This window comes from Ambystoma mexicanum, chromosome 2q, assembly GCF_040938575.1.
Source record: "Ambystoma mexicanum isolate Mex_15411 chromosome 2q, UKY_AmexF1_1, whole genome shotgun sequence".
Lineage (NCBI taxonomy): Eukaryota > Metazoa > Chordata > Amphibia > Caudata > Ambystomatidae > Ambystoma > Ambystoma mexicanum.
Window position 1 is genome coordinate 1347757171 of NC_090924.1, and position 13964 is coordinate 1347771134.

Genomic DNA, 13964 nt, shown 5'->3' on the forward strand with positions numbered 1-13964 from the left:
TGTCAGTGGGATCGCACTGCCACGTGGGAGTCTCGCGCAGAGATCCCAGGAATTTGGATAGACTGCCTTCTCTGTCAAGAGTTCTCTTTTCAGACATTTCTAAATAATGTCACGTTATCTCCAGCAGGTGCAGGCAGGCCATCAGAATTCCCGCTTCAATCCACTTTGTCCACTCCGTTTCCATTTGCAATTGCCACTCACTATTCCCGGTGAGATACTCGCGGTACTTGAGGAAGAACTTCCTTTGTGTGGTTGAGGGGGGACTCGACTATGTCCTCATGACATTTCAAGAAGAGCTTGGATGCAAAGCATTGGCCCTGGTTCTTTTCAAGCCCGGCCGAATGAGGCTAGAGGCGGGTACTGGCGAGGGGCATGGGTCATGCTGGCTTCATGTTGCTTTTTGAAGGCAAGGAGGTTAAAACTCCCTCAGGGTATAGATGTGTGTAGGCAATGTTCAACTAGACAGCCCGTTCTTGCATCAGCTTTTGCAGAAATAAGCATGCATGGACACACTTTGCAAAGTTTCACTTGCCCACGTGCCGCTGGCTTTCAGCGAATTTCCGGCCTTTCATGGCGGTAAATGTAGACCCCAATGTACACATACCCCACCTGTTCAGTCCCTTCCGGGACCTCAGTAGTTCCAGCTGCCTTCCCACTCCCTGCCCATCTGACGTGAGCTTCTTTTGCATGGGCCCCCAATAACTGCAAATCAATTAAGAAACTCACAGAAACTCACTGGTGGGTGGTGAATTTTTTAATTGGTGGGGTGTAGATATTTGCCACAAATTTGCAAGAGCATCCAAGCATGAGCAGGGAGCCCAAACCAGCCCAGGGGGGTGCATGGAGGTCTCCTACCACCGCCCCTTGCCCCCGATTCTTTGGTTGAAAAATAGGTGAAAATGGTGCTGTGTACAGCTCACTTTCTGTGAAGAATTGGGTAAAAAGCCAGTTTTCAATCGTTTTGTAAGGTAATTCATTAAAAAATTCAATAGCTGCAAGTCACCAACAGTGCACAGGACAATTCCCCAACACATTTTCAGGATTCCGTTAATCGCAATATAAATAAGTATACAAAAAAACATGTTCATGCTGACTGTGCCCATACGTTAACATGTTGGCTGCACCTATGTATGCCAGTATTTCTATGTTTACTCATGTTTGCTTTGCACATAATGCCAGTAAGGAGACGGTAGGAAAGCATATCTAAACTGGCTCTGCCAATATATGCCAGTACCCGCACATAAGAACACACGCCTGTTGGCTTTGCCATTGAAAATACTATACCACAATAAGAAAACCTGTTCAAACTGGCTGCTCCACCGCAGGCCAGTCTAGGCGCATGACGCGTATCATGCCAAAATGCCATATAATAACACTTGTCATGCTTGTTTTAGCATAGATGCCCTAGTAAAATATAAATGCCATGACACTGTGAGAAATGGCTAGACTGATTGCATCAAAATGCTTATCCACCTGATAACACTTAACACTTATCATGCTTGCTTTAAAAGCATGATAATGCAAGCATGTTATGTGCCTGGACAAGCATTTTGGTGTAGTAAGTCTAGCCGTTTCTGACTGTGGCTTGACATTTAAACTGCATCATAGATGACCAGTAAACAATCTCTTCCCCTAAACCCCCCCCACACACACTTACTCAGCCTCCCAGGCTAGCAAGAAACCCACAATTACTCACTCATTCAAACATCCATCCACACATAATTCATTTAAAAAAGCTTGCTCATTCAAACATATATTCACTGCATTCACTCTTCTTTCAAATACAATTTCACTCATTCAAACAATATTTACACAGCATTTTACTTGCTTATTCTCACACACTCAACTACCCATACATAAGATTGTTTATTTATAATATATGATATGATATGATTGTTTATTTATATAGCGCCTATACACAGAAGTGTTTCAAAGCGCTTCAAGGAGGGAGGGAGCAAAGGAAAATACAGTACATTCAGTAAAAAGTCCTTGAAACAATACAGAATGTGAAAAAAAACTATCGTAATAGGCCTGACGACATTTCTGATAGTGTAAGTGCAAAATAACAAGTAAGGTAGGAGGTAAGGGGGTAGGAAAACAAAGCAAGCAGTAACATTACTATGTCTGACGACAATTTACGCAGTGCAGGTGGAATACAAGAGGAGGGTTGGGAAGGGGGGGGCCGAGGGATAGAGGGGTGAGGAGGAACAGAACAACTGCTGAGCAAATTCATCAGGGAAAATTAAAGCAGGGGAGGGGGAGAGGAGAACAAAGGGGGAGGAGGGGAGACAGACAAGCTACTATCATCGGTCAAGGAACAGGTGATAGGAGTAAGTGCTAGGAGGGGAAGACCTCGAGGGAGAGTCTAGGTCCTCAGAGGAGGGGGAGATGCAGGAAGTGAGAGTAGGAAGAAGGGTGGGAAGTAGAAGAGGGTGGGTTTGTGGTACCCAGCGCATAGAACAGGGTGGGCACCTCAAGAGCGTGAGTAGGGTCAGCGCAGAGCAGGGGGTGGAAGGTCACGAAGGTCTGGAGGCAGGGGCACGGCGTGGACATACAATTAACATTAAAGGATGGAGATGAAAAAGGGAGGGAGATGACCAGAGGGGAGAGGGAATGAGGCAAAAGGCGAAAGATGGGGGGGAGCAGTAGATGGGTCAGAACAGGTGTACATGGCACAATTATACAGAGGTAGGAATCAAGGTAAGTTAAAGCAGTGAATGCAAACACAGGAAACTTGCATAGATAATGGACCAAACATTTAGAGTGCGTTTGATTAGAGGAAGAGTGAAACATGAATGAAGTACGGGTAAATCCCCCAAAGCCATGGAGGGCAGGTGTGCGGTATGGAAAATAGTGCATAGACAACTACAAGTGGTATTAACAGTGTTGATTTACAAGATTCTACTGAGGTGGAATTAGAGACTGTAGATGATCAGTTCCAGAAAGAAGGTGGCGTGCCAAAAATACAAGTGCCAAGATCGAGAATGTTTGTTGTGGCACAGAGGGTTTGGGTTTGCCCTTAAATGCAGAGGCTGAAGCAAGAGTCAACTGGAGGTGGAGGGCATTGAAAGTGTCACATTGGTGCAGCAAGAGAAAGCTGCAAAGTCAAGTTCACCTGGGTGCTGGGTAAGTGGCAGAATCAGGAAGGGAATGTAGACATGGAACGAGGGGGAGCAAGCAGAGGTGCGTGCACACCTTACCTTTGCGCCGTGACCCTGCATTAAGGTGTTGTACTGAACGCTGGGTGACCAGGAGGGTAGGCTGCAGGCAGGTCCATAGGTAAAGTCCGTGGAAGGTCACAGGGAAAAGACAGGAAGGAGCCCTTAAGCGCTGCCCTTAAATGCGCGGACCCGGCTTCGCCTCACGGCTAGGCCGGGTCTCTGCATTTGATGAGGGCAGGGGCCAATCAGCAGGCAGGAAACAAGGACGTGCCTCCAAGCACCAAGGATGGTGCAGACAAAAAAGGAAGCTCGGCGGCCATCTTGGCATGGCCTCGTCCGATGCTGCAGGAGATGTAGTGGCAGTAATTCCGGGTCCCACGGTGGACAGGGGGGGACATCCTTCTCGGTGGAGGTCAAATACCTGCTCATCCTTGCATGCATACATACATAACATACACATGCAAAATGACCTTTTTGACTTGCCTCAGCCCTGAGCCTGATCCTGCTCCTCTCTGATGGCGATTCCTGTGATAAGGGCCCTCCAGCCCCTGCACACAAGAACAGAAACCAGGAAGCACAGATTGCCTCCTAGCTCCTGCACATGCGCACAGGTGTGCCGAAGCACTGATGACACAGTGCCCCATTCCATTTGCATGTGCAGGGAGGCACAGGAGCACCCCCTCGCACACATAAACATGCAGTACCCCAGCCTGCATCCCCAATGGTCCATGCAAGGTGGGGAAGCAAAACACCTCCTGGCCTTGCATGGATCTTTGTGCATGTGCGCTGGGGAACTAAACTGTCAAAGGGAAACCATATATCCCTTCGAAAGTTTAAGCCAGTCAAGCAGCGTCTGTACAGTGCTTACACTGGGATGGTACCGCTCATCAATAATGGGCGATGGTTACGGTGGGTCGGCGCCCCTTTGTCCTTTATGGACGAGCCGCCCCTGCACAAACTCCATTGCCATCTCCTACATCCTTTAACCCAAATTGTGCAGGTCCACTTAAGCAGGATTCATTACGCAATGTGTGAAATACTGTGTGCCGCAGTGGCACAACTCACCGACTTGTATGCCATTCATTTCTGGTAAATAGGAAGAGCATCTTTATTTGAAGTGGATTCTGTATGTTACAATGCGTTTTTTGTTTCTCAGCACTTTCCAGGTGAGTGCAACTATCGTAAGGTGGGTGGTTATACGCACAAATTGGGTGAGGATGCTTGGCATGTGGCCATTAGAATGCAGTGAGGGCGGGGAGCAGGAAGTGATGTCGGAAGGGACAGGTCTATGTACGAAGACCACGATCTCCATGCACAAGTAGCATTATATCCTAGTTCTAGAGGAAAAAGTGGAGCACTTTTATCATGGGCCTACAGCCATTGGCTTCACAGCTCCCATCAGCTCTAGTCGGCATAGTCACTGGTGAAGGATCATGGGAGTTGTAATCTAAAACATCCAGAGAGTGGCAGGTCGCACACCACTGAATTATATTTAGTCAAGGCTTGTCATTTTAATAGGTAGTGTTTTGGAAATAAACATTGCAAGATGTGTGGTTGTTCTTGGTACCACTGTTTGGTATTTGTCTTGCTCCCAAGGGATATTGGTAGCGCACCCGGACCTTGGTCTGATTCTAGGCAAGGATGCTCGGAGCAGCCAACCAACGCTCTGTCCAACATGTTCATGGCTCTTTCAGAGGTCTTAATCAGCTATTGGGATTCCCCCACAAGCAGTAGAGGAATATGTTGTTTTATATGTCTTGATTGTGTGTCAGTCAGTCTCAGCGCTCTCATGTCTCAGGGCTTCTGTTTACAGCGCTTTAGAAATAAAATAAATAGATAAAGAACATGTGATCTCTGGTAACCTCACACCCAGGTTAACTTGCTTGGCCTAAAAAAGGGCAATGATTTAATGCCTAGCGCACATTGACAAATGCTGGACCTTATACAAACGATCAACAGAAACACAATAACAACCAATGAGGGAATGAAATGGGACACAGAAAAGTGAACAGTGTATGCTAGATGCCAACCAAATGGTAGGAGCAGAGGTGACTCTCCAAGTGAGATCAACCATAATAAAGACAATGGGCCTCATTACGACATTGGAGGTAGCCATGCCGCTATTTGCGGCATAACAGAAAAATGTCCTGACAGGTTCACTAGACATACATATAAATTCAATTTATAGTAGTCTCCTCTATATCAAAAATATAACTTTAAACATCTGAAGTAGCTCCTAGGGATATTTGTGTGATTAACATGTCCACCTAAGTCTTCATAAAGGTTATCTTTCAAAACCACCATTTCACAGTTTTGTTTTAGATTTTTACAAAAATATCTTTTTTATTATTATTTTATTACTCATCAGCAAGGTCTATAAATAACCAAGTACAATTTAATAAAGAAAAATTTCAAAACCAGCACAAAATATACAAATAAAAAAAGAAAACACATATATACATTGATGTACACAGATTTTTAAATCAAAATACAATTGTTCAAATGCGTTTTGAAGAAATTACAAACATCGAACAGATCAGCACGATGTGCATATTGAAAATCATAATTCAGCCCCTCAAACGAGTTGAAACCATGTGTGGCTGAATTTTTAAATTCTCAGTTCAACAGGGGGCATAACTAATTTGCTGACTAAACTCGGGGTCTACGTGTGACACCAGAATGGATCTAGGGGGTGTTGTACTTGCACTTATAGAAAACAAAGAGTACAAGTAATCTATGTTTCGGCGGAGTAGGCAGTCCCGCCTTCCTCAGGACCAGTAGAAGTCATGACCCATGGCTAAAACGCTCGGGGCATCACTCGCCGCCTGCTTTGTAGTCGGTGGAATATATAACTCATCCATCAAACATGTGCATGTATAAGCGTTTCTTAGGACAAGGAAAGCGACTTCCCAACAATCAGTTTACATCTATCTCCATACACGACTTTGGGTTTGCCATATGAGAACCAAACACAGTAAATCTCTGTGATGTTTCACACGAGAGAAAACAGCCTCTCAGAATTTTAATTTGTCATCCTGAATCTGCACACAAAGGCTGCAGTATACACGTTGTTGTTATCTCACTATTTGCGGCATGGCTACCCCCATTCCGAGTACTGGGTCCGGGTTCCCTGAATGAGGAAATACCGGGCCATTCCGATCTTGGAGGGCCCGGTATTTCCCCATTCAGGGAACCCGGTACATCCCTATTCCCATTCGAGCCCCCATAGGGCTCAATGGGAATGGGCAGGATGCAAACAACTGGCCCGTTAATAACGAACCTGTTGTTTGCATCCCGGTCTGCTCGCAGGACCTGCTAGGCATCCTTACCGGGTCCTGCGAGCAAACCTCGTAATGAGGCGGTAGGGGGTTAACGGGGCCGGCAGCTCTATCGGCCCCGTTAACCCTCTACCACCAGGGTCGTAATGAGGCCCAGTGATTCCTAGAAAAAAGTAGTACCAGTAGTTACACTCAAGGAGAGCACAAACAGAGCATGATCAAACACACTATGAACAGACAAAAGAAGGAAAACTAACCCCCACCAGCAAGAAATGACAAAAACAACCAGGGAGTGGAGAAACTGCCCAAAAGACCCAGACCACAGAGGTCATGAACTGTATAGGTTCCATGTAGTTTTAACGACAAGAATGACTTCGAAGTCATTTACTTTGAAGTAATTTCTTCAAAAAATGCATCAAATAATTTTTTTTATTAGGGCGGAGGGATCTCCCCCAAGCCCCTCCTTTCCCCATACTAGTACCCCTATTCCAATCCCCTCCCCACCTCTTCACCCCAAACTCCTATATAATTCGATTCGTTTTTTTCGAAGGAATTACTTCAAAGCAATTCCTGTTGGTAAAACAACGGGATAAGGAACTGTAGGACTACTGGGCAGTAACGTTGTATGTAGTACCATGTGCCTTTAGGGATAAATTCAGTGATCGTTGTGAATGCCGTTATGTTGATGGATTGAATTGAATGTACAGCACAATCCTTTCTATTCTAGAACCAATCTACTGCAGTTTTAGATTGGAAGGTTTAGTTATGATAAGAAAATGTTATTGAATTAGAAGCAGGTTGGGTCTGCTTTAACCATATCACTTGATTGAACTGTGAAGATTAACAATAAAGTAGTTTTGTTGTACCTGCAGTCGCACGGCTCACCTATTTAATACTGGTGATGAGGATTAGAATAAGAAAGCAGCAGCCCTAGCTTGCCATCTGAGGTGGAGTCGTGGCAAGTCTTAGTGAACCTTGTTGAGCACCGCGCAGGAGGTGCTGGAATCAGCGTAGCACCCGGCTGGAAGCAGTGGTGCACCCGAGTGAGTGTGCAGAGGTTCAGGGCACCCAGCTGGAAGTAGCAGAGCAGCTGGGTAAGTGTGCGGTGGCTCCGGAGTTGTTTTAATGATGCACACAGCTGAGACTTACTCCGTGGGACCATGAAGGTATTGTGGATGGGTGCAGAGTGCTGTTAAGGGACCGTGGCACTGTGAAAGAGTGAGGGGCAAACGTAGATGTACAAGTGGTCCAGGGCCCACAGTGACATGTCCACGAGGGCAGCCATCACAAGAATATGCGATTACACATCATGGACAACGCTACCAGGTGATGTAAAGAAACACGTCGGCCATCTTAAGGACATGCGTTCGTTGGACATCTCTGATAGATAAAGCAGAGTGGACATTGCCAAGTCAGGCATACATACCAAACCCCAGCAATATGAATATCGCATGCCCAGTGTTGTTTTGCTCCATCGAGGTGAACCTAGTATAAAGTGGGATGACTGGAAAGAGGGGTTCATAACGTACATATACGGTGTGTATGGTAGCAACTTTGCCTGTGACAGGAAAGACTCCTTGTACCATTGCTTGGGGCAAGAAAGGTCAAGCAATTTTTTTTTTTTCAAACTACCAGAATTGCCAGCCAATGAATCGGAGGGTTTGTGGAGTTTTGAACAGAGTTTGGCCAGATTGGATAAACACTTAATTGTAAAAGAAAACATGTTTCTGGCGAGATACCACTTTGCGATGAGAGACCAAAAGCGTGATTAATCCATTGAGGAGTTCATAACAGTGCTCCGTGGACTGGCAATAAAATGTAATTATGATCACTGCAGAGATGAGCATATCAGAGATCGGCTAATGATAAAGTGCAGCGATCAAAAGATTAGAGCAGCTTTGTGGCGGGAAGGAGGATGCGCCAGGAACATAACTCTAGAAAGTGCCATCGAGGTAGCGAAACTGGTAGAACACACAGAAAGATCCATTAGGGCATTGGACGTAGAGGCTGGAAAATCTGCCACTCTATCTGTCAATGTAGTGTAGAAGATACTACCAAGAATACAGCTAGTAAATAAGGAGGAGGGGAAAGTAGTACCAAGGAAAAAGTTGGAAGCAAAGCTTCAACAAAAGGTGCTACAGGTGCACCAACCCTGATCATACAGCAAATGACTAGCAATGGTTTGCGCATCACATAGATTGCATAGAATGCGGCAGAAAGGGTCACGTTGCTTGTTGTTGCAGTCATTGGAGTAAGCCAGGAAGCATCAAGGCAATACAGGACAGTGTAAACTACTGGCAACATGGTGGTGGCAATGAGGAAGACAATACTTGGGTGGTGAACGCTATTGACGCGACACCAAAACGAGTGAAGCCTCCTGCGTAGATTAGTGTAAACAATGTTCCTGTTGATCTACTATTAGATAGAGGAGCAGATTATACTCTGGTGAACTTGGCTATGTGGAGAGTGAGGTTTAACGTATGTGAATTGTAGGAAGCCACTGTGAGAGCGAATGCCTATGGAGTTATGGAGATGTACCGATAAACATTTTGGGAGGAATCTGGAAGCAGTTTAAATATGGTAAGAGTTGCGCCCAAGGAATGGTAAGGGTCACCACGAGAGGGGGCGAACTTGCTTTCATATGATGGTCAGGCTGATTTGGGTCCGAGACTGGAACCAGATCCTCCAACTCAGGTAATTGTCACACGAAAGAACTGTGGAAAGGTGGAGTCAATTATGGAGAAGAGAAATGACATGATGAAATGGTATCCCAAGGTGTTTGGGAAAGAAACTGGATGTTTGAAAGGTTTTGCACATTTAATAAAGTTAAGACCAGGTGCCATGCCTTTGAGGTCCATGGCACGCACCATACCCTTAGCATTGCGTGCAGATGTTAAGGAGCTCGAGGCAATGTTAAGCAAAGGGATTATTGAAGAAGCAGAGGCTGAAGAGTGGATAAGCCCTATAATGGCAGTGCACAAGCCAAATGGCAGTGTGAGACTATGCATTGATTTTAGGGGGTTAAATAAGTGTGTCTTACCATATAGGTTCCCATTACCAAAGATTGACAGTCTGTTCTCAGAAATTGAAGGGGGATGGTATTTTCAATGCTAGACCTGAAGACAGCTTGCCATCAGGTGAAGTTGCTCCCATCTTCCATGGATCGAATGGCATTCATAATGCCTTTTGGTTTGTATATGTGCAAAAGAATGCCGTTTGGTTCAATCTTTGCATCTAGCGTATTTCAGAGAGTGATGAGAAAACTACTTAAAGACATACAAGGGGTGCGTTGTCATCAAGATGATATCCTGGTATGGGGAAAAGCCATTGAGGAACATGATGAATAAATTATGCTGATTTGACCATATCATTGAAAAATGCAGTTTCAGGGTGAATAGCGTTTATCAACTCGGCATTAGTTGTCTGCAGAGGGAATAAAGCCCAAGGTGTCCACGGTAGTCGCAATCAAAAGAATGAAGGCACCAAAAGATTAAAAAAGAGTTGTCTTCATATCTGTCTGGTGGAGTATTATGGGAAATGTGTTAGAAACTTGGCAGAAAGGACAAAAGCCATGAGGATGTTGGTAAAGAAAGGGGTGAGGTGTGACTGGTGAGTTTGAGGATGTAAGAATGTGAAATTGTTTACTGATGCCAGCGAAAATGGTTTGGGGTGCATGCTGGTGCAGCAAAAAGGAAAGAAATTAGAAACTGTGGCGTATTGAAGGATGCAGAGCGGAGATACTCTCTTGTAGAAAGAGAGGCATTGGCATGTGTATGGGGCGTGGAGAATCAAGCAGTTTTTGTAGGGAAGAAAACCATAAACATCTACTTGTGTCTTTAACAGGAAAGGTTTTGATGGCATTTCTAGGCGATTACTAGATGGATCATTGGGATGCAAGGTCTGGATATGGAAGTGAAAAGGATGCGTTATCCCGTAATCCTGTGGAGGGTGAGGATTGCAATGGGCGTGAAGAAGAAAGGGAGGTATTGGCAAATTGTAAAGTGGCAGATGAAAAGGAATGGAGAGAGCAGTGTAGCAAGGATGAGCTGAACAATACGGTTGTGAGGTATGTGCAGGAGGGATGGCCGTTGGAAGCTGTGTATGAGGGATTGAGAGAATACAAGAGAATAAAGAATTCATTGAGCATGGAGAAAGGAATTTTGACCCGAGGAGACCGTATGGTGGTGTCGGAAGGAATGAGAGAAGTTGTACTTGTGATAGCTCATGAGGGGCATCTTGGTGTGTGTAAGACGAAAGGTCTTATTCCTGAGGTGGCCTGAATTGGAAGAGGAAATGGAGAAATTGTTGCCAGGACACCACCCATGAACGTGATTGAACTGCCCAATTCGGTTTGGGATGTGGCTGCAGTGGACTTTTGGGCTTGATATTGGCAAGAGAACATCAGAGGGCTTATGGAATTGTGGTTGTGGACCTGTTATCCAAATGGCCTGGGGTCTGTGTGGTAAAAGACAGCAGCGTGCGCAGGGTTGTGAATTTTTTGGAAGGAGTATTTTGGAGGCAAAGTTTTCCCAGAAAGCTGGTGTCAGACAATGATCCGGAATTTGTGTCTAGAGAAATGGAAGCATTTTTGAAGAAGAATGGGTTGGAGCATACTATAACGGTGTTGCATAACCCGAAAGGTAATGCGACTGTGGAAAGCTTCAACAGGACTTTGTAGGAGGTGAAACGCATAGAAATACCAACTGATGGGGACTGGTCATGGGCTGTGATGGAGAGAGTCAATACAGGATTCCACTGCATCAGGTTACAGGGGTTTCACTGTTTGAGGCATTGAGAAGGAGGTTGCCAAATTCGAGGCTTAAGCCAGGTTGGATGGGTAAGTTTGGTGGTGATCGTGTTGTGGTGCCTCAAGAAGTTATATGGGAAAGAGTGATGCGTGATCAAGTCAAATCAAATGAAAGGTATGATCAAATAAAAAGGTGCGAAAGAACGGTTGATGCGTGAGGGAGCGGAGGTGAAGGTAAAGTTTAGGAGGAGAGTGCAGAAAGGGTTTATGGAGTATTCAGGTCCATAGCAGGTGGTGAAAGATCTTAGGAACGCGGTGCTGCTGAGCAATGGTGAGAAGGGGAGCAAGGAAAGAGTGGCGATATGTGGGGTATAGACAAAGGTGAGGGAAGCCGCCTCTGCAGGTTATCCTCACACAAGGGAAGGAGGTGTGTTGTATATAGTACCATGTGCATATAGGGATACATTAAGTGTTCATTGTGTATGCTGTTAGGCAAATGATTGGAATGGATTGGACAGCACAATTCATCCTATTCTAGAACCAATCTACTGCAGTGTTAGATTGGAAGATTTAGTTATGAAAATAAACTGTTATTGTATTAGAAGCAGGTTGGGGCTGCTTTAACCATATCACTTGATTGAACTGTGAAGATTAACAATAAATAAGTTTCCTTGTACCTGCAGTCTCACGGCTCACCTATGTGATACCTAGTTCCCAGGAAAAAAGATAAGGTGTAGTGATTGAATCCATGATTAGTCAGACAGGGATGCAGAATGTTGAGGCATGTGGGAGGAGCTAGGGCAGTGAAAGTGATGTGTTGCGTGCAAAGGAGAGAATGTTTTGGCATCCAAGAAAGCAAAGATGTTTTGGCACAAAAGAGGGGGTTGGAATAATTCTCCGTTTCTCTTATTTCTCGAATAGTCAGCATCTTTATTAACTGAATGTAACTGGTACCCACACCAATACCTCACTTGTGCTTTAGTGGAAAAAATGAAGAACTTTATTAACGTCAAGTCTGTCTTTTTTTCCAGGTCTTCGGTCTCATAGCCTCTGTGCTGTGTTGTGTGAGCATGTGGGCATCCTACAAGGTCTCATTTGTCACCCAGTCCACAAGTAAGTAAGCTCTGCATTTGGTAAACTGTAGTGCTCTTGGTTTAGCGATAAACTGGATTGAAACTCTAAGCTTGGCAGTGAGATCCTGGACTTTTGGAAAATCTAACCTAGGGTTGTCAGGGCTTTCACAACCTCAGTTTAGCTAAACCACTCACTTAAATAGCATAGACCAATCAGTAAGGCTGAACTGTTGGCAAAGGGAAACTGCTGTGTAGTACAGTTACCACTTCACAGAAATAGTAACTAAAAAAGTCCCACACAGGTAAGTTAAAAAAAAAAGTGTATATCACAATATTACACAGTGACTCTAGAAATATTCAACAGTATGTACAAACGGTAATATACATTTCTGAGGCTTTTGGATCTGCTTAGAATCACATGCCTTGCATAGGCTGACATCTAGTGGTTGCACAGAGTATTGCACATATTGTTTTCGGAGTTCAAAAAGGGACGTCGACTGGGTGGGTTTGTAATATTATCCCTAGTGTGATGTCTTCTGTACCCATGATCCCTCACACGTCGAAGTCCTTCAGATTTTTTTTTTTCCACCATCGTGGTCCGACTCGTTTCTCAGAGTCTGTAGCACTGCTACATTTTAGAATTAATAATGATAACTTAAGTCCTCTTTCGCCGGTTGCTGTTTGCACATTTCAACAAACATCCTGAAGACCTTCCGACTGCTGAATTTGACGAGTCCTCCGATTCAGCGACTGGCTCCGGCCTACACTAGGTTTCGAACTTGTAGTGGGGAGAGTGTGGGGGAATGATTAGTAGAGAATGCATTCTTCCACTTCCTCTGTGCACTGTCATTGTCTAGCTGCCTTTTTGATTTAAAACTAGTGATGAAGAGAACTCCTTTTAAATTCTGTCCAAATTGTAACAAAGTACCAGTGGAAGGACACCCATCGAGTGTGCAACCACTGCCTTCCCCGAGACCACCCATAGGGGCGCTGTGCAAAATATTCAGGCCCAAAACCCTTAAACGATGCACCAAACGTCGGGCGGCCCATGCCATGATGGCGGAGTCTGGAACTTCTACCGGCACCTTTGGGCCAGACGTGGAAGGCCAAGGCAGCGACGGCTCGGTCTTAGAAGCTGAAGATATTATGCCGTGCATCAGTCCTTGCCCCGAAAGGCAGACGCAGCATGCAACTATGGGGAATACTCCTGTTGACACACACACACACACACACACACACACACACTCACACACTCACACACTCACACACTCACACACACTCTATCTCCCCGCCGGCAGAATGCACCTTACGGCCTACCGACCATATCCGTCATAAACCCACTGTGCTTCAGCAACTGCGTCTAGTGAAAAGTGATTAAAAAAAACAGGCTATTGTGTTCCCTCAGCCTGAAAACACCCAAGAAAGGAACCTGGTCTAGGGAATGTTTTGAGGACACTATTGACAAGGTTTCCTCTTTAGCGTCATTCATGGAATGCTACCCAACTGGGCAGAAAATCTTAGATTTAGAAATGGAACGGCCTCTATAAATGGGACAGCCCCAAGCGTCCGCCTTCTCGCACACCTACTGTTGTAAACCTCACTCCGCAACCTTTTCTCGACACACAAGCCTCTCATGACTCTTACCAGGATCAAGTGGAGGGAGATCAAGATATGTGGTATGATGATCCAAATGACACTGATGACT

At 45.1% G+C, this 13964-nt stretch overlaps 2 protein-coding genes across 3 annotated transcripts in view; one reads left to right on the top strand and one right to left on the bottom strand.

Moving 5' to 3' along the window:
• The window catches only part of OSBPL10 (oxysterol binding protein like 10), a 2898140-nt gene that overhangs the window by 2763643 nt on the left and 120533 nt on the right, over positions 1-13964 (bottom strand). The gene's annotated exons all lie outside the window — the stretch shown is intronic.
• CMTM7 (CKLF like MARVEL transmembrane domain containing 7) overlaps positions 1-13964 on the top strand; it is a 258411-nt gene that overhangs the window by 218335 nt on the left and 26112 nt on the right. The window contains exon 4 of the mRNA XM_069648803.1: positions 12218-12299. Within this exon, the coding sequence (XP_069504904.1) occupies positions 12218-12299 (82 nt within the window). The remainder of the gene's footprint in view (positions 1-12217; positions 12300-13964) is intronic.